Source organism: Mastomys coucha, unplaced genomic scaffold (assembly GCF_008632895.1).
Source record: "Mastomys coucha isolate ucsf_1 unplaced genomic scaffold, UCSF_Mcou_1 pScaffold14, whole genome shotgun sequence".
NCBI lineage: Eukaryota > Metazoa > Chordata > Mammalia > Rodentia > Muridae > Mastomys > Mastomys coucha.
Window position 1 is genome coordinate 130347677 of NW_022196896.1, and position 21011 is coordinate 130368687.

Consider the following 21011-nt stretch of genomic DNA (forward strand, 5'->3'; position numbering starts at 1 on the left):
AGTTTGGATGAGGACTACTTAACCTCTCCTGTCATCTGTCTTCTCCACACATGCTCAAGAGACACACTGACTGAAGAACTGTTGTCTTTTAAGCCCAGACCTCCACTCCTGATGACTCCTATGGTCTGCCAGACACAGGCTAAGCCTACTTCCATCCCAGCATGCCGCACACAGCTCCTCTTAAGGGCAGACCAGCTTACTCCACCAGTCTGTTAGATGAGATCATTAGACCATTTACACACACAGAGAGAGAGAGAGAGAGAGAGAGAGAGAGAGACAGACAGACAGACAGACAGACAGAAGCTCTATACACCGTTCTTCTGTAACTGCCAACGAAATATCCAGCTTTCTGGAAATAATGAAAGAGCAAAGCACTTTGGGATTAGAGTAAAATGAGGACAGGCTTGGAATAAGGTCTGGGACCTAGAGATTTGGCTCACTCCCTGATAGAGTCGTGCCAACAGGCAGAATCTGGAGCAGCCAGATTGGCTGACCAACTGCTTGATTCTCCTGCCACAGAGAGCTCTCGGCAGGCGGGTGCCCACTGGGTTCACAGGCCCTGCCTGTCACTTGTCAGACTATTGCTATTTCTGTGTCTGGAAGGCACATGTACTCTGGGCAGAGGCCAGTTCAGCAGGCTTCTCCTTTCTGCTTTTAGAGTTATCTTTCCTGGTGGTGGTGGTGGTACATGCTTGTGTATGCGAGCGTGTGCGTGTGCGTGTGCGTGTGTGTGTGTGTGTGTGTGTGTGTGTCTGAGGATTAAACACTGGGCCTCAAATAAGCTAGGAAAATGCCTTAAGTGACAGCTTTTAATAGCATCATTCTACATTTCTTTTGTATCCTATGTGTGTCAATATGACCAAATTAATCATTTCACTCAATATGCTGGCAAAACATCAGTCACAAACAACTCTCTCCAGAAGTTTGGCTGTGTATATAAATGATGTGTGCATAATACGTATATGCATACATTTACCACTATTCTAGCCTTTTCCCCAACTAAATTCAGTAAATTTTATTTACTGAAATTTTCATGGATATAATTATAGATTCACAAGCACTTAGAAGAAACAACATCCTCAGGCAGTTAGAGATGGTTCAGTCAGCAAAGATTTGCTGCACAGGATCAAGGACACGAGTTTGGATCCCCACACCTATGTTTAAAAAAAAAAAAAAAATAGATAGTTGCATCAGTGTTGTGTCTCTAAGTCCAGCGCTGGAAGGCAGAGAGATGAAGATCCCAGACAAATGGTGAGAGACAAGTTAGTGAGCAACTGAGGCAGCCCCTCAGTCTTGACGTCTGGCCACACCCCCCCATCACTACCTTAAGAAGACAATCATCTGTATTCCCAGACGCAGTAGTCAGTAGGCTGAAGCAGAAGGATTACAAGTTCAAGGCCACCCTGAGCTACACGTGAACTTCTATTACAGGGGAGAGGGTGGGCAGCAAGACGGCTCGGTGGGTTAAGGTACTTGCTGCCAAGCCTGGCGATCTGAACTCTATCTCCAGAGCTCACAGAGAGGAAGGAGAGAGCCAGCTCCCTCAGGCTGGCCTCTGACCTCCATGCAGCTTTCTTGCCCTCCACCCTACTAAGTAAACAAATAAAGTGAAGAGAAAAAGAAAAGCCAAGCAAAATAAACAAGTTTGGTGGTACATACCAACAACCTCAGCGCTCAGGAGACCAACAACCTCAGCGCTCAGGAGACAGGCAGGATGCTAGATAGTGAGTTTAAGGTCAGCCTAGGCTACACGAGACCCCATTTCAAAAAAAAATAATAAAGATCTAAGTTTCTTTAGTCACATTTTGCAAACTACCCCACAATATTACAAACTAGAGTTAACACTGATGTGTTCTTAATTGGATTTCTGAGGCCTACTGATAGTCTCTTGTTTGTACCCATTTCCTCCAAATTGAAATATTTCATCTTGCAAGGAGGCTTCCCCCCAACCCCCCCCCCCCCAGGGTTTTTCGAGACAGGGTTTCTCTGTGTAGCCCTGACTGTCCTGGAACTCACTCTGTAGACCAGGCTGGCCTCGAACTCAGAAATCCACCTGCCTCTGCCTCCCAAGTGCTGGTATCAAAGGCATGCGCCACCACCGCTGAAAGGAGGCTCTTTTAAGACTCATGAAGCCAACAACTCATAAGTCTCAGAAAGTCCCTGAAACTAAATACAGACACAAAGCCTGTCCTTCCCCAAGGGCAGTAAGGACACATGAGGAGCCTCAGAACAGCCATGCTGCCTGGACTAGACTATTTGACCTAAGCTGCCTGCAAGTCTCAGTGTCTCCTGGTCTCCAGTTTTTATGAGCCATCACTCACACTGTGTGGGCTTTCAGTGAGGACACTGCCTTTGAGTCATCCCTGCCCCTGTAGTTAACACCCCAGCCCTACTCCTATAAGAAACCCCAATAAATGCATTACTTCACCATGTTGGATTTGGTATTGTTACTTTGGCTTGTCCTCAGTTCCCTGTGTGTTTAAGATTCCTCGGGCACAGTGTCACACAACTATGTGTGCTGAGCTCTGTACTGTTGCGCCTTCTGCTTAGGTCCATAAGCGGCTCTCACTGGGACAGTCTTTTTATAACCACATAACCCCCCTCATCCACTGTCCCCAAATATAACCTCGGGTAACCACTCCTAATATTGTTCTCTAGTTCTGCAATGTTTTTATTTAAAATGTTACAAGTCACATCACACACAGTGAAATGTTTGGAACTGGATTCTGTTGTGGCTTGAAATGTCTCCCAAAGAGGAGACCCTCGTGTTAACGGCTGAGGCCAACATTCCTGATATTGGAGGTGGTGTCAGCTCTAGAGGCGATACCTCATGAGAAACTGTAGGTCATTACTCACAAGCTTTTGAAGAGAATTATGAGCTTGGGTCTTTTCTTTTTCTTTTTTTTCCTTTTAAAAAAGATTTATTTATTTACTATATGTAAGTACACTGTCTTCAGACACCCCAGAAGAGGGCATCAGATCTCATTATGGATGGTTGTGAGCACCATGTGGTTGTGGGGATTTGAACTCAGGACCTTCAGAAGAGTAGTCAGTGCTCTTACCCGCTGAGCCATCTTGCCAGCCCTGGGTCTTTACATCCTTATCCATGAGATGAATGTGTTGGTTTGCCACAAACTCCCACTGTCATGAACCATCACAGGCCCAAAGCAAAGGGGCCACCAATCACAGACTGAATTCCCTGAAGCTTGAGTTAAAATGAACCTTTTCTAACTGAATTACGTCAGGCCTTTGTTATTGTAATGAAGAGCTCACACATAGCTTTATTCACTCTGCACAATGCCCCTGAAGGCTCATTCAGCTGGTGGTCTGTTTGCTTGTAGTGGTCCAGGGAGTAAGTACATCATAGTCTTACCTGCTTAGCCAGTCAGTTGCTCCATGACATCACATCCGGGCTCGTTACAGTTCGGGGATGTTGCCCAAAGTCCGTGAGTATTCATGCATGGGTCTGGTGTGAACACAAATTCCAGCTCTCTGTGATAGATGCCCAGGTGTCCGGTTGCTTTGCAGATGGGAATTACAAGTTTGCCTTCACAAGCAACTGTAGAACTGCTTCATGGTTTGGCTCTGTCGCTGGCTGTGCTTTCCGCTCACTCCAGCCTCACGGGCGCTCCAGCCTCGCTGGTTTTATTAGCTATCATTTTTATCTGCGTGCACAGGATGGGGCCTGCACTCAGCCGCACACACAGCACGGAGCATGCAGCATCGCACACGGCATGGAGTGTTTGCGGAGACCAGAGAACAACTTTCAAGAACTCGTTAATTCCTTCCACCGTGGGTTCTGAGGACTGAGCTCAGATGTGCACAGACAGTGCTTTTATTCACTGGGCCATCTTTCCAGCCCCTCACTAACACCAGGGTCTGGCTCTGATCTTCACTTCACCATTTTGAAAGGCCAATGGTGATGCTGAACATCTCTTTGTCTTCATTCTCCCACTCCACGGTCTTCTGCCTGTTTTCAGGTTGGAGCTTTGCTGAGAGTTCTCTACAGTCCCTGCACTAATCCTTGTGTGTTTGCTCCAGGATGCTGGGACTCTCACCTGAGCAAAGAACTTAAGGGAAGGGAGAGTCTCCTTAGCTCAGGGATCTTAGCCCACCATGGCACAGACAAGATGGCAGAGCAGAGAGGCTCGCATTGTAGCGGGAAGAAGGGAAGGAGGGTGGGAAGGAAGGGGAAAAGGAGGAAGGGAAGGAGGGAGGGAGGGAAGGAAGAGAAAAGGGAGGGAGAGAGGGAAGGAAAGGAAAAGGGAGGGAGGGAAGGAGGGAAAGTGAGAGCAAGAGAGTAAAAGAGGACAAAGAGACAGAGAAAGTATGTGTGTGTGAGACAGAGTGAGACTGAGTGTGTGAGAGACAGAGTGAGACGGAGTGAGACGGAGTGTGAGAGACAGAGTGAGACGGAGTGTGAGAGACAGAGTGAGACGGAGTGTGAGAGACAGAGTGAGACGGAGTGTGTGAGACAGAGACGGAGTGTGTGAGACAGAGTGAGACGGAGTGTGTGAGACAGAGTGAGACGGAGTGTGTGAGACAGAGACGGAGTGTGTGAGACAGAGTGAGACGGAGTGTGTGAGACAGATTGAGAGGGAGTGTGTGAGACAGAGACGGAGTGTGTGAGACAGAGTGAGACGGAGTGTGTGAGACAGATTGAGACGGAGTGTGTGAGACAGAGACGAAGTGTGTGAGACAGAGTGAGACGGAGTGTGTGAGACAGAGTGAGACGGAGTGTGAGAGACAGAGTGAGACGGAGTGTGTGAGACAGAGTGAGACGGAGTGTGTGAGACAGAGTGAGACGGAGTGTGTGAGACAGAGTGAGACGGAGTGTGTGAGACAGAGTGAGACGGAGTGTGAGACAGAGACGGAGTGTGAGAGACAGAGTGAGACGGAGTGTGTGAGACAGAGTGAGATGGAGTGTGTGAGACAGAGACGGAGTGTGAGAGACAGAGTGAGACGGAGTGTGTGAGACAGAGTGAGACGGAGTGTGTGAGACAGAGACGGAGTGTGTGAGACAGAGTGAGACGGAGTGTGAGAGACAGAGTGAGACGAAGTGTGTGAGACAGAGTGAGACGGAGTGTGTGAGACAGAGTGAGACGGAGTGTGAGAGACAGAGTGAGACGAAGTGTGAGAGACAGAGTGAGACGGAGTGTGTGAGAAAGGATATCGGGAATATGCTCCCTTTCCTCCAGGGTTCCATTTGGCACCCAGCCTGCAGTGCCACACGGGAAATGCCCTCACAGACACATTCAGATGGGCCTTACCAGCTGCCTAGGAGCTCCTTGGTCCATCATGGTTAACAACCGAGATTACCCATCACCCCACACTACAGTTATAGGCGACAGAGGACAATCCCAGATTTTACAGGAGCCGAGGTTCTCATGATCTCAGGAAGCTCTCCTACCCTCAGGCTGCCTCCTGAGCCCCAGAATTGGCTTGCTTGTGCTAAGTCCCTGCTAAGACAGTCAGGAACTTCACTTAAATTTAGAAATCACTTCAGAGCAAACAGACCTTTACCACGCTGAGACTACCAACGAATGAACACGGTCATGTTTCTTCATTTGTCCAAGTCTTATTTGATTTTTCACTAGCATTTTGTAATTTTTAGCACACAGAAACTGTAAATAGCTAGTATTTCATTTTTTTGGAACAACTGTAAATGGTATTATGGGGTTTTTTATTTCAGTTTCTGCATTCTCACTATTAATAAACAGAAATGTAATTGAGTTTTCTGTGTCTTGTATACTACAATGTTGCTGAACCTATTTATTACATGTAAAAATGTTCCAGTATATTCCTTAAAATTCTTCCCCTGTAGATGTCATAAACATAAGCCAGCACTAAAATTTTTCTAGAAAGTTTTATATCATTATCATAAATGGAACACCAGTATCAGCTAGTCACAAAAGAATGAGATTCTAAAAGTTAAAAGGAATTTAAAATTTAGCTAAAGCAATGTTATTTTCAGAAGGCTGGTGCTCTTTTTGTCTGTCTCTGTCTCTCTGTCTGTCTCTCTGCCACAGCTATCCATCTATCATCTAACTATCTACCTATCTCTCTTCAAAGGGAGAAATTAAATATAAGAATATGTCTTTAAGCCAGGCCTGGTTAATAACCTCAGCTACTCAGGAAGTCAAGACAGGAGGATAGCAACCACAGGCCTGCCTTGAGCTACAGAGTGAGTTCAAAGCTAGCAAGGTCAACTTAGAGAGGCTAGCAGTTTGCTTAGCCATTCTAGTGGTATGGCACCAGCCTAGCATGCACACACTCCAAATCTGATCTCTAGTTCCACTGAAAAAAAGAAAAGAAAAATTAAAAAGTGTTAAAAACTTAGCGGGAGGTTTGGTGAGATGGCTTGGTGGGGAAAGCAGTTGCCATGCAAGTATAAAGAATTAAATCTGGACAACATGGCGGCCCATCTGAAATCCCAGCACTTGAGAGGTGGTGCTGCGTCCCCAGGGCAAGCCGGGTAGCCACGCTAGCTGAACTGGTGACCACCGGGTTCAGCAAGCACCTTACCTCAATAACTTCTGGCCTCCGTATGCACGTGCACAAATGTAAGCATGCATACACATACACATGTACACCACCAATACAAGGAAAAAACAAAAAAGCAAAACCAAGCAGGAAAAAAAAAATCAAAACAAAAACCCAGCTCCTTACTGGCCTGAGGCTTCTATGAACATTCTCCAGTAGCCAGCATGTGCTAAGCCATAGGTCAAATCTCAAGGAACTCACGCAGAGCTGGTGAGCTGGCTCCGTGAGCAAAGGGGCTTGCTGCCAAGCCTGAAGACCCGAGTTCAATCTGCAGGACGCACGTGGTAGGAGGAGGAACCCCTATAAGCTGTCTCTGACAAGCATGCCGTGGCAGGGACAGATAGAAAGAGAGATAGACAGACAGACAGACAGATAGATAAATAGATGATGGATGATGGACAGAGAGATAGATAGATGATATATGGATACATAGATAGATGACAGATGATGGATGGAGAGATAGATGATATATGGATAGATAGATAGATAGATAGATAGATAGATAGATAGATAGATAGATAGATGATAGATGATGGATGGATTTATGGAGAGATAGAGAGATAGATAATAGAGAGATAGACAATAAACTAACTGATTAATTAATTTTTTAAAAATAAAATTAGTCTTTCTCAGGCTGAAAAGGTGGCTCAGTGGTTAAGAGCACTGACTGCTCTTCCAGAGGTCCTGAGTTCCATTCCCAGCAACCACATGGTAGCTCACAACCATGTAATAGGATCTGATACCCTCTTCTGGTGTGTCTGAAGACAGCTACAGTGTGCTCATATATGTGCTTTATGTATAAAATAAATCTTTAAAAGAAAACCTGAGTCTTTCTCACTGACCTATTCAGAGGTTTGAACAAGAACTACAATAGAAAGTCATTTCCTCTGTTGCAGAATCCAAACAAGGGCCCTCTCATCTCGGATGACTGCAAGCACAGCAAAGGCTCTATACCCACGCTCTGAACACCTGTGGGATCCTGAAGGGCTGGCTTCGGACCTCACCAGGGCCACGCTACTGAAGCAAAGAAGCTGAGCAGAGAGGCTGGTGTGCCACCTGGGACAGCGGGCTCGGATGTCACCTCATTCTTTGGGAAGAGTTGGCCGTGAGTACATGTGTAGTTGAGTCAGATGGCTGGGTTGTTTGCCAGTTCATCTTAGCTAGATCTGTACAATGTGAGGCAGACATCAGGATGTCTGCAGAGAACACCAGTGAGTCTACCCTGGGAGTGAGAGGCAGCGATCCTGTTTTATCTGGAGACTGCACTGATCTGAGGCTGTCCCTCATCAAGAGCTCCCGCCTCCCCCCATCTTGTATTGGCCACATTCCTTCTGTGGGCCACAAGCTCCTTGTCAGATGTGGGGAGCTGAAACAGAGATGCTAGGCCAGCGTTTCTCTACAGACCAATTGGGACATTCCAAAAACCTGAGCTAAAGGCAGATTGCATTCAACTTGAAACACAGTTTGTGGGCTGGTGAGATGGCTTGGCGAGGAAGAACACTGACTACTCTTCCAAAGGTCCTGAGTTCAAGTCCCAGCAAGCACATGGTGGATCACAACCATCCATAATGAGATATGATGCCCTTTTCTGGTGTGTCTGAAGATAGCTACAGTGTAATTATTTATAGTAATAAATAAATCTTTGGGCCAGAGTGAGCAGGGACTGAGTGAGCAGGGTTGTCCTAAAAAAATATTAATTCCCAACAACCAGATGAAGGCTCACAACTATCTGTACAGCTACAGTGTACACACACACACACACACACACACACACACGAGAAAGGACTTTTCTGTCAAAGTTCCCCTTACCACAATGAGGTGTCAGATGAACCCGCCCCCTTCAGCGAGGCCAATTCAGCCTACCCACGGTAGGAAACACTGGCCAAAAAGCTGGGTCAGGAGTACAATAAAGGAGTATATCTGATCTGAGTCTGGAGGACTTACAGACTAGTCCAACCACCGGAAAAGAGGCGATTAAGTGGAGCTCACAGAGATTACAAACTAACCTCATGCGGTGTGATATAACATGTTTGCAAACACAAAGAAACAGGGTAATTTACCAAACGCCACTTTCAGGACTTTGGCAAGATCCATTTTCAATGCTTATTTAATTTTGGTTTAATCGTATTTAGATATCAAAACCAGAAGCACGGTGTAGCTCTTTATGAATGATGGTGACAAATTCCTGAGAACTCAGAGTCAAGGGAACGGAGGCAAAACAAGTCTGCAATAGAAGCCTCCTCACCAGAGAGAGAAGCCTCCTCACCAGAGAGAGAAGCCTCCTTACCAGAGAAGCCTCCCACCAGAGGAGCCTCCCCACTAAAGGAGCCTCCTCCACCAGAAGAGCCTCCCCACCAAAGGAGCCTCCTCCACCAGAGGAGCCTCCTCACCAGAGAAGCTTCCCCACCAGAGAGAGGAGCCTCCTCACCAGAGAGAGAAGCCTCCTCACCAGAGAAGCCTCCCACCAGAGGAGCCTCCCCACCAGAGAGAGAAGCCTCCTCCACCAGTGTTTTGCCTTCCCAGGGCTTCAGTTACCCACAATCGATCGAATCCAAATATATCACATGGAAAATTCCAGAAATAAATAAATAATTCATTACATTGTAAACAGCCTCTTACTATATTATACTATTACAATCAGTTCTATTTTATTAGTTAGTGTTCTTAATCTCTATTACTATGCCTGTTGTATAAAATAAATTTCATCATAGACTTGTATATATAGGAAAATAAATCACAACATCCATGGGGTATGAAGTAGTCTATGGTTTTAGATATCCACTGGAGATTGGAATGGATCTGTCACGGGAAAGGATGACTAATACATAACTCTTTGAAATGGCATTCATTGCAAAAATGGTGAGTTTCACTGGTCATCAAGCCTCTCATCCACTCTCTACATGGCACAGTTTGGTTACGTCGTGTGACTGTGGCCCTCAGGGCTCATGAGCAAGAAGCATGGTGGAAGAATGGATGGGGACTAGGTCCTGGAGGCGATTACCCTCGGAAGGGATCAGTGTGGTCCTTGTGACACACTGCTTAGTTCCCGCAAGAGTTGCTCATTGTAAAAAGAGCGACCTAAGCCACTGAACCTTGTCGGACCCCTGCCTCACCAAGTGATCAACTCTGTAGATGGCCTCTGCCTCCTCTCTGCTCCTCAACCATGTTGTACCATGATATAGTCGTCAGCGTTCGATTCCTGAAACTCTAGGCAAAGCACAATGAGCTTCTTTTCTTTATAAAAACCCAGCTTGGGTATTCTAGCTAACGATTTTTCTAATGGGACTAAGACAGGAGGTCAAGGAAGTCCCATAATGCATTACTGCTTGGGGTGATAAAATGTATCATATTTAGATATTATGTCAAAATAGTAACATTATTATATAGATTGGACTACATCCTTAAGTTACAATCTAAAACAAGCAGATGTTGTGTACAATAACAAGACTTCTCATGGCCATTTGTATATGAAAGTGTTACTTAAATTATATTAGTAGTAATGTTAGTAAGAAAAATAAGGTGATAAAACAATCTAGTCCAACAATGTGTAGGGTAATCAATACAGCTGTGCTATGTCTAGGCTGTTCGATTTAATATTCATCATTGTAGTAACCACAAGATTTATATCATTTTCCTATAATTCCAATCTGCTAGTGAGGGGCCATCAGTTAAATCATTACACAGAAAGCATAAACATAAGCAAAGAAATAACTGCACTTAATCAGAGATATTTGTGGCTGGGAGCCATGACACACACACACATACACACACACCTGTACACTTGAAATGTGTCTTACCTAATATCAGACAGGTCACACTTGTTCCCGGCAATCGCCATCACAATGTTTTCTGGGCCGTGTTCCTTCAGCTCCTTGACCCATTTTTTCAAGGTATGAAATGAATCCTAACCAAAAAACAAGATGAGTCACTAAACAGACCTGTCAATACACTTCAAAGAAGTGGAGATACAAACCCGGTGTAATTCAAGACGTTTATAGGGGACACTTAATTAACATTAGCCAAGATGCCTCTTTCTGGATTAAAGCTTGAGGGGGTTAAAAATCAACATGTGTAACTTTCATCAGTCAGAACCACTGACTAGAAATAACAGCCTTGACCTGGTGGGAACCAGGATCTCAGAATCAAGCGAATACTGAGGCTTACTTCGGAAGAAACGTTTGTTCAGGCCCTGCTTGCCCTTCACTCATAGCCTTCCTCTAGCACAGAGGCCAGGTGGACAGATGTTTTGGCGAAAGCTGTCAGAACTCATGGACTATACGACACCAATGAACCAGCTACCAGTCAGCATCCCAGAGGGATGCCATCAAATCAAAGCACTCATTTGTTAATGAATATACCTCAAAATCCATTCCAGTCAATCTCATCTGCAGGAGATACACTCCAGGGTCCTCAGTGGACACCTGACACTGGCTTGGAACCCAAGCCTAGAAACAACCTGTTTCTGTCCCATGAGTGCCTTATGGCACAGTTGAAGCAAACAAGTGGGATGAGTAAGATAAAACCAGTAACAAAGTAGCGTAGTCATAATAATAGAATACATTGTTTTAAATGCACCACTTGTTTCTGAAATTTTCCATTTAATACTTTTAGATGGCAGTTGACCTTCGATAACAAGGACTACAGAAAGTCAAACCACAGATAAATGGGGACAACCGTCAACAAGCACGCACACACAGTTACCTTTATATACACAAATATTACCTCTGACCTCTGAGTGCTGCAACTGAAACCACTAACAGAAAATAAGCTATCATGATGAGACACCCAGAACTTAAAACATTCTCCAGGAAAGTGCTAACCAGTGTGCCCTGGCCTCTGGGAAAGCTCAGTTTTAATGGGTGGAAAGGTGGCTCAGCCATTAAAACCTCAGCTGCTCTTTCAGAGGTTTGGTTCCCAGCACCTACATGGTGATTCATAAGTATCTCAAGTCCGGTTCCAAAGGATCCAATGCCCTCTTCTATGGGAACCAGGCACACACATAGTGTATGATATATATGCAGACAAAATATTCATACACATAAATAAAATAAATAGATGTTTTTTTAAGGGTCAGCTTTCAGATGAATGTTTATTGCTTTCATAATTGAGACGATCAATCAAAGCGGCTTGTGAGCGAAACACACTGGCTGTGTAGCTGTCAGTGTTCTTGCTTGCCACATTGCCGAGGCTCCCCAGGCGCTGGCAAGAATCACAAAGCGCCAGTCTGCTTCAGTGTTTCTGGGATGGTCACCAAGCGGGACATCTGAGGTCGGAGACATTCTTACCTGCTTAGTGATGTCATAGACGATGACGGCTGCGGCCGATCCTCGGTAGTACATGGGAGCCAGGGAATGGAACTGTTGAAAAGCAAGCAGCAGTCTCAGGCCTCAGCGCACAAACAGATTTTAAGCATTCCTAAGCCACACATTAAAATTTTATGCTGCATCATCCCTGTAGGAGCTCTAAATCCCCCCTTGGACTTCTCCAGGGCTTAAGATTAAATAATAAATTTTGCTCCCTAGCTATACATACGCTTGTGGTTTATGGACCATGAAATCTCCTCTGGGCCAAAAGCCAGGTACAGATTTATTTTCAGTGTTGCCTTCCTCTGAATTTTCTTCTCTCTGCTGGCCCAGGACAGTCTCATTAGAACTACACGGTGGTAAGGGAAAGATAGATTTCGATGAGATGAAGAGCAAGGGAAGGAGCGCAGACCCAGCTGGCTGAGGGTTCCGGCAGGCAGAGCGTTATTGCCTACTGAGGTCAGCTAGTGCTGACACATCAGATGGGCTTCCGCCTCCAAACCAGAAACGTTAAGAAAATCCACAATCTCTCCTCCACAAATAAGATTGGATAATTATTCCCTGAATGTATATATTGCATGTATATTTTGAAGGAGGACCTAGTTTTAATATAAATATAGTGTTAATATAAATAGTTTGTTTGTTTATTTATTTATTTATTTTAAAAGCTGTTGGGATAGGCCAGTGGGTGAAAAAAAAGCTCAACAGAGAGATGAAGAAATAACAGGTACTCACTACAAGTTACCAGTAAATGTTTACTCAATTAACAAAAGAATGAACTAAAAATGATTAGTAATTCACTAAACGTTAAAAGACCTCAGATTCAATGTTGGGGTGGGGCTGGGGAGCAAGAAACCCTCATCTACTACATGGGGATGGTAATTAGTGCTCCCCCGAAAAGCCACTGGGAACGACCTAGCAGAAACTGACGTGTGCATCCCCTTTGCCTAGAAGTCTACTTACAGGAAATATATGCTACCTTGACCACCAGGCCCAGAAAGACATTTCCCTGTGTTGTAAAGAAAATATAAATCAGGGAATGTGAAGATTCGTCATGGCACTGTGTTATATCCTGGACTGAATGTCTATGTGCTCTGCACAACCCCAGTGTTGACATCCTTGTCAATGTGATGGCATTTGGGAGAGAAGATCATGGGAGGTCATAGGTCATGGGGTCAGATGAGGTCATGAAGAGAGTCTCATGATGGGATTGTAGTATTACACAGAGAGGAAGAATGTCCCTCCACACCCAGTATGTGAGGATACAGAAAGGAGACTGTCTGTGAACCAGGACCTAACTCAGAACCATGAGAAAGAAAGATCTGTTCTTTTTTTTAAAACATAATTTTTAAAGATGTATTTAATATATATATGAGTACACTGTAGCTGTCTTCCGACACACCAGAAGAGGGCATCTGATCTCATTACAGATGGTTGTGAGCCACCGTGTGGTTGCTGGGAATTGAACTCAGGACCTCTGGAAGAACAGCCAGTACTCTTAACCACTGAGCCATCTCTCCAGTCCAAAAGGTCTGTTCTTAAAACCACCTGCTCTGCAGCATTTTGTTCTAGCCGAGGCTGACTAAAATGTACGCAGATAACAGAATGTGCCACAACCCCTGAAATGAAGAGGATTTTAATTTAAAGGAAAACATCCTTTTGACATACTATGAAAGTGAAAACATATCTAAAGGCAGCAGAGATAGAATTTCCTGTGAAAAAGGTAGATAGCAATGGATGTATAATTACTAGATCATTCCCAAACTGTTAGCAGTAGAAGGTCCAGTAATTTTAACATTCAAAAGACTATATCATATAAATCACACAATAACTTTAAGGTGATTTTAGGTTAAAATAAAACTTGGGCTGATGGGATGGCACCTGCCACCAAGCGTGAAGACCTGAGTTTAATCCCAGGAACCCACGCGGTGGAAGGAGAGAAGCATATCCTCTAGCTCTGACCTCTATTTGTGAGGTGTGGCAGGGCCACATGTCCCCCACCCCACACAAAATAAATAAGATCTTTCAAAAAAAATAATTAAAAAATCAGCTGGTTTTTATTGGAGCATAAAGGAGAGAGGACGGATGAATCCCATAGTGTTTCTAGCAAACAACGAAACTACCCATTCTCTCTATTTCCCACATGGTGTGTCTCCGTACTTCTCATTGGAATGCTCAGAAGACCTAGAGAGAAGCCGTGATCACGCTCAAGTTCGGTGGCTTTTAAGAAATGGGGTGGTGGGGAGTCCACCACTCTCCTCTGCCCACAAACACCACACCAGGTCTCACAGCGCAATACAGTACACAGGCCTTCGCAGGCACAGACCTTCTCTAGGTCTGTCCTAACCACTACGCTCTGCGGAGTCTCGTGCAGCCACCCTTGGCAATGCACTCCTCCTGTGTCAAGCCCACTCAGGGTTTTGGTTCATGGGAGGAAAAAGCAATGGCGGTAAACAGCTTTGCTAAAGGTAGAGGGTGCAAACAAAGCCGTCTTTCAGCCAATCAGGTGAGTTCCTCCTCAATCACTCCCCACAACTTCTTGTTTCCAAAACACCCTCCCTCAGCTAGAGTGAGCACAAACCCCACTTCCCAGAAGTCAGACACGTGACAGAGATTTCCCTTTGGGCTCTGACGCCAAAGCTGCCTCTTGAGCCAATAGCCTGTGGGTGTCATGAATTATTGAAAACCCTCAGCCTGTAATGCATTACGCTTTCTTCCATTCCCCACAAAGGAATCACTCTGAAATAAATCTGTCGGTGAAGCCACTTAAAGGACGTTATTGCTGGAGACGTGGGGGTTTTAATAAATTCAAAGTTAATGTCGCAGTTCTGAAACTCAATAATGCATTGACCAAAGGGTAATATTTGTGAAGGACAAAGAGATAAATCATTTCTAGCCTACAATATGTATCCATTTATTCCACACAGGGAGAACAGAAGTGCACACACTCAGCCACGCACTGGTATGATGAAATTTACCTTCCGAGAGGCCAGAATTAGTATCGACAGGAGGATGACAGGAGATTCTTCCAGAATAAAGGTCACACTTGCAAGAGGTTGGTAAAAGCTTTCTTATTAAAACCTCCTTTGAAAGGCTGTTTAGAAATCAACACGCCAGACACCAATTCCAGCTCTCCACAGACTACTCAACAAAATATACACTTTCAATTTCAGTGTTCAGATAATGTCCAGGTACTATGTAGGAGCAGCACAGAAAATGCTGGAAAGCCAATTTGTCTCTTCAAAGAGATGGTTATCTATGTTCTTTGGACATGTGGCTAGTTTGGGTTTTTGTTTGTTTGTTTGCTTGCTTGCTTGCTTGGTTTTTTCCTTAAGATTTATTTATTTTATTTATATGACTACACTGTTGCTGTCTTCAGACATACCAGAAGAGGGCATCGGATCCTATTACAGAGGGTTGTGAGCCACCACATAGGTGCTGGGAATTGAACTCAGGACTTTTGGAAAAACAGACGGTGCTCTTAACTGCTGAGCCATCTCTCCAGCCCCTAGTTTTGTTTTGTTTTTAAGATTTCGTGTGTGTGTGTGTGTGTGTGTGTGTGTGTGTGTGTGTCCAAACCCCCTTGGATCTGGACTTATAGAGGTGGTGGTGAGCTGCCCAGCATGGGTTCTGGGAACCACATTCAGGCCCTCTGGAAGAGCAATATCCACTTTTAACTACCAAGGCCTTACTACTTGTTTTTTTTACGGTTGTCTACATTGTAGAAAGGAGTGGCCATCAGCATGCTGGACTTCTCAGCTTTTGTGGATGAATGTTGCAGTAGTCAGTTTCCTACCACGCTAACAAAGCATCTGAGGTCATCAACTGAGAAAAAGGGGCTATGTCACCTCAGGGTTAGGGGTTCGAGCCTAGTAGCAGTCGGTCTGATGTGGCCTGGAGTTAAGAAGACTTTCCATGGCGGGTGCGAGACCACTCACTCCACAAGGGGTCACAGAACAGAGAGAGAAGTTGCCAGGATTGCACAAGTTCCCTTCAAGGGAATGACCCCAGTGACAGACAGACAGCCCCCCCCCCCCCCCCCCCCACTGCATCTCTTTCCACCTTCCAATAGCACCACATGGAGGATGAGACATTTTCCACATGGTCCTTCAAGACTCAAGCTATCGGGCATCATGACCTTTCTGAAAAGTAGCCACTCGGTATTTCCTTTTCTTTTTTTTTTCCAATATATTTTTATCGATTATTTGGGAATTACATACAACGCACCACCCCCAATCATACTCACTTCCCATTCCTCTCAGATCCATCCTGCTACCTTGTACCCTCTCTAAATAAATAAATGAAAGAGGAGGAAGAGGAGAGGGGGAGGGGAGGGGAAGACACTGAGTCTTATTTGTGTTGCCCATATACTCACTGGAGCATGTTTAAAGCCCCTTAAAGAAACCTGAATCCTTCCCCACCTTCAGCCCCACCCCCGCCAGACCCACGGACAGTAAGGAGCTGTGCTTCCGTATCTTCATCAAGTTTTTTTTTTTTTTCTTTCAGGGTTTCTTTCAGACAGGGTTTCTCTGTGTAGCTCTGGCTGTTCTGGAACTCACTCTGTAGACCAGGCTGGCCTCGAACTCAGAAATCCGCCTGCCTCTGCCTCCCAAGTGCTGGGCTTAAAGGCGTGTGCCACCACACCCGGCTCTTCATCAAGTTTTTAAGGGCTCCCTTCAATAGCTTCCTGCCTGGACTGTTTCTTTTTTGTAGAGGAGTAGAATGGGGGGAGAGAGGTTGTCACAGAAACCTTCACTGTCTCTCATTCTCAATCATGAGTCTGCAGTCATAGATGCTACTGCGGTTGAAGCTTCCTTGTCCATAGCAGCCAGCAGCATGGACTACAGACGGCAACGTGGCCTCCGGCAGCAACACAGATCATGGAAGTCGATGTGGCCCTCGGAGGCAACATGGACCAGGAACATTGGCATGCCCCCACACCCTCTGCGGGCTGCAGCATGAATCATGTAGGTCTTTGAGGAGGCCCAATCCACAAATAAACCATCCTCGTCTAGAGCATGCCAGACATCCTCTGGTTGCTGAGTCAGAGTGTCAGAGCGATTGTGAGCTCCAGGCTGCTGTACGCCACCCCATCAGCCCTACTTAGCAATAACGTAGACGCTGTATTTCTAAAGTCTTACAATGTCCAGGCTCTTTGGTAGGATCCCACCTCTTAAGGCAATGGTGAAGATGGTCATGAAACCACCAGAATTCATTCTAGTTATACTGAGAAATCAAAAATGCTCTCAATGTTTAACCATCAGAAAATGGAAACCTAGATTTTGGTTTAGTCCTGTAAGATTCTGGGATCAATAACTAAATTCAAGGTTTTCAAAAACAGCAAATGGCACAGGAGGTGCCATGGCCCATGGGTGTTTTCTGAGTAGCCCCATGGTGCTGTTTGTGGGGGAAAGGTTTCCTGCTGCAGTAAATTGGAGGATGAAGAGTCCACCTGCTGCTTCCCAGAGGCTGCCAAAGTAGCAGCAGCACATCAAAGGCTGCAGAGACTTCCAGAGGAAGGAAATCTAACTCGAAATTTCCTTTTTTTCGAGACAGGGTTTCTCTGTGTAGCCCTGGCTGTCCTGGAACTCACTCTGTAGACCAGGCTGGCCTCGAACTCAGAAATCCGCCTGCCTCTGCCTCCCAAGTGCTGGGATTAAAGGCGTGCACCACCACTGCCCAGCAACCCTTTTTCTGCATAATATTTGCTAGCTACTAGGACCTATCATTCTAATAATGGACCATAGGACAACGTTTAGAGACTAAGACTTTGATTCTCTAAGACTGAGGCCTGACCTTGTTTGATCTTCTTTTTTTGTATTGTATAAAATGGGAATGGAGGTAAGGATGGTGTTAGAAATGGTGGCTGGAACTTTTCTATCTCTGAAACTCACAGTGGATTCTGAGCATCATCTATGATAGTTTCTGTAAGAGGTAGAACTGTTGGGCTGGAGAGGTGGCTCAGTGGGTAAGAGCACTGACTGCTCTTCCAGAGGTCCTAAGTTCAAATCCCAGCAACCACATGGTGGCTCACAACCATCTGTAATGAGATCTGACACCCTCTTCTGGTGTGTCGGAAGACAGCTGCAGTGTACTTACGTATAATAATAAAATCTTTAAAAAAAAAAAAAAAGAGGTAGAACTGTTGACTCAAAGTACACGGGCATTTTTGAGTGTCTAGACTATATACACACACTCTCTCTCAATCTCTCTCTCTCTCTCAATCTCTCTCTCTCTCTCTCTCTCTCTCTCACACACACACACACACACACACACACACACACACACACACTCCACCCTCTCTCTCCTCCCTTTATCCCTTCCTCCTCCCTGCCCCCTGCTTCCTCCCTCCCTCCCTCCCTCTTTCTCCCTTTCTCTAATACAGTGAAAGTATTATGGCAGGAAATTCTCCAAACAAGATTCTTTAATCACATGCGATGACTTCATAAATTTCACAGTAGCAAAACTGCAGGTCAGGAATGAACCGGCGAGGAAAAGACAAGAAGTTTCCAAACAACCAGGGCTCCAGCTGGGTTCTGCTCCCCAGATGAGAATTAGCCCTGCCAGACATTCTGGCTTCAGGTTCCGGATCTTGCAGGATGGATCCTGCAGAGTGATTTTCAGAGAATGATCTGTCCCTGGGGGGTCAGAGGCAGCCAGGGACAAAGCTAGTCTGTGGCCAGTTTGCAGATAGGCCTCAGGTGCCAAACTCCCAGTTAGAAGCTCCAGCCCTGCCCAGGAATGCAGAGCAGCCACAGTCAAGGCCAGGGCGAGTCAAGGGCAGAAGCCAAAAGGCCCCAAGGCCGGGAGAACTGTAACAAAGGGGAGTGAGGGAAGAAAATTCTTGCCATTCCCAGCGTACTCAGCTGGCAGGCGCTGAATGGAAAAACAGTAATGAAGGATCTCTCTGTCCCAGTTTCACACAGACCTTCTCTCTTCCCCGAAAAGAGAGCCTAGTTAATATGCCTGCCTCAACATCCTGACACCTGACAGAATGGAGGGGGGAACAGAGAGAGGGCCGGGAGACAATTGAGGGAACTGTTCACAATGGTTAGCGCTATGGCACCGTCATCCCAAGGACTTGTTTTAATATTCCTGAGTTAATAGAAACTGTGTTTTAACATGATACATGACTTATGCAATAACAAGAAATGTCTTTCTTATTTTTTTCCTTTATAATAAATATGTCATTAAATCCAAAAGTGCTTCGTCATGTGTGGGGGCCCTGGGGCCCAGTCTTTAATCCCAGCATTCAGGAGGCAGAGGCAGGCAGATCTCTGAGAGTGAGACTAGCCTTGTCTATATAGTAGGTTGCAGGATAGCATGTACTACATACCCTGTCTCAATAACAAAACAGGAGAGGAGAGAGGAGAGGGGGAGGGAGAGGGAGAGGGAGAGGGAGAGGGAGAGGGAGAGGGAGAGGGAGAGGGAGAGGGAGAGGGAGAGAGAGAGAGAGGGGGAGAGAGAGAGAGAGAGAGAGAGAGAGAAGCTTCCTCTGCTTCCTTTGCTAGAATCAATGTGGCTTCCTTTCTGACAGGCTCTGACTGGCCTGGAACTTTCTATTGTCTCTGCCTCCTGGCATGAAAGGCATGTACCACCAAGATGAGCAAGATGTGTGCTCCTGTTGCTAGATTTCTTTATTTTTATGTGTCTGGAAGTTTTGCCTGCATGTATGTGCACCAAGAGAGTGCCTGGTGATCAAAGACCTCAGAAGACAGGGTCAAGTCCCTGGAACTGCAGTTATAAACAACTGCGAGCTGCCACGGGGTGCTGGGAACCGAACCCAGATCCTCTGGAGGAGTAGTCAGTGCTCTAACGTGCTGAGCCATCTGTAGTGCCAAGACCAGTGTCTTTATAGGACAGTATAGGTGGCAGCTCAGTGGTGGAGTGCTTGTTCTTAGCAGCATCAGGGGGCCCCAGGTTCCGCTCTCAGAAATGATGACAACAACAACAACAACAATAATAATGATAATAATAATAATAATTAGGAGGGGCAAAGAAGAAGGAGAAGAAGGTACAAAGAACTAGAATCTCTCCTATGCTGGGATATCGTACTTGTATAAACATTTGTTCTGCTGTAGAGATGCATGCTTCCCAAGGTCATGAGCCTCAGTTTAGATTCCTGGGTATTGGCAAGCATAGGAATTTTCTAAAAGTCCAAAATGATACCTCGCAATAATAGTTGCCTCAAACCTGTTTTTGCAGAAAAGGCTGACCCCACACTTGAGCCCACAAGGCCGGGGTGGAAGCTGTCACTCTGCCTTTATTTCTTATTGGTCTCCTTTACCTTGGATCAAACTCCTGCTTGACTCAGTAGTGTCGAAGCAAACAGCCAGGGCTGTCACCTTAAAGGTGTGCCTTCTGTGGCCGTTTGGAGTGACCGTGGCCTGAGGTACACAGATTTGGGTTACTCCAAATCCCACTTCCAATCTGGAAGCAGTTTTGTTTAGTTTTTAATAATTTTACAGAACAAAGCCCATGAATCAAGACAAGTTTAAAATAGATTGGTGGGTACATCAGAGAGTCAGGCACGAGATAAGAGAAGCTTTATCTACAGGCCCAAGATATTGTATGAGCTTTGGGGCTAGTGGGAGCTAGTAGTCTGCTACGTGGCTAGGTTCCGAAGGGTGTTTAATGTGTTAGTCACAGGATGTTTGCTCAGAGTTGCTCAAGGAATAGCTATTCTGAGGTTTGAACTAGCCCAAAATAAGGTAACTAGTGTCTGGACTTGCTACATTCCAACCTCCCCCACGGAACAGCTGGAATCCTTCGGAGTGCTGGGGGTCTTGGCAGACACAGTTTCTTTTCAGGAGGATGTGTTCACAGGCGGCAATAGGCACCCTCATCACTAAGGACTGTCTCGACCACCTGACCATCCATCTTCAAGGCTGACAAGACGACACACCGCTCTGACCTTGCAGTAACCTTGGTTCCGAGTAGAGCCAAGCACAGAAGGCCAGATCAGGCCCAAACAGGATTACTCGTGACTTGCTGCTGTGCTCTGTAGCCCAAGTCACCTTGAAGAGACCAGATTCTTCAAAGACAGCAGTAAAGACTCCTGGGCTTCCAGCAGAACTGGAGCTCAGACAGAGACTGGCTACCTGGTGCTTCGTTCCCCACTGGCTTCTACCCCAGTTCTTCCAGCTGCGAGCCCCCCCCCCCCCC

At 45.7% G+C, this 21011-nt stretch overlaps 1 protein-coding gene across 1 annotated transcript in view; it reads right to left on the reverse strand.

The window, feature by feature from the left end:
* The window catches only part of Rab31 (RAB31, member RAS oncogene family), a 126237-nt gene that overhangs the window by 42076 nt on the left and 63150 nt on the right, over positions 1–21011 (reverse strand). The window contains exons 4-5 of the mRNA XM_031368604.1: positions 11829–11900; positions 10341–10447 (exon numbers count right to left, since the gene is read on the reverse strand). Of these exons, the coding sequence (XP_031224464.1) occupies positions 10341–10447; positions 11829–11900 (179 nt within the window). The remainder of the gene's footprint in view (positions 1–10340; positions 10448–11828; positions 11901–21011) is intronic.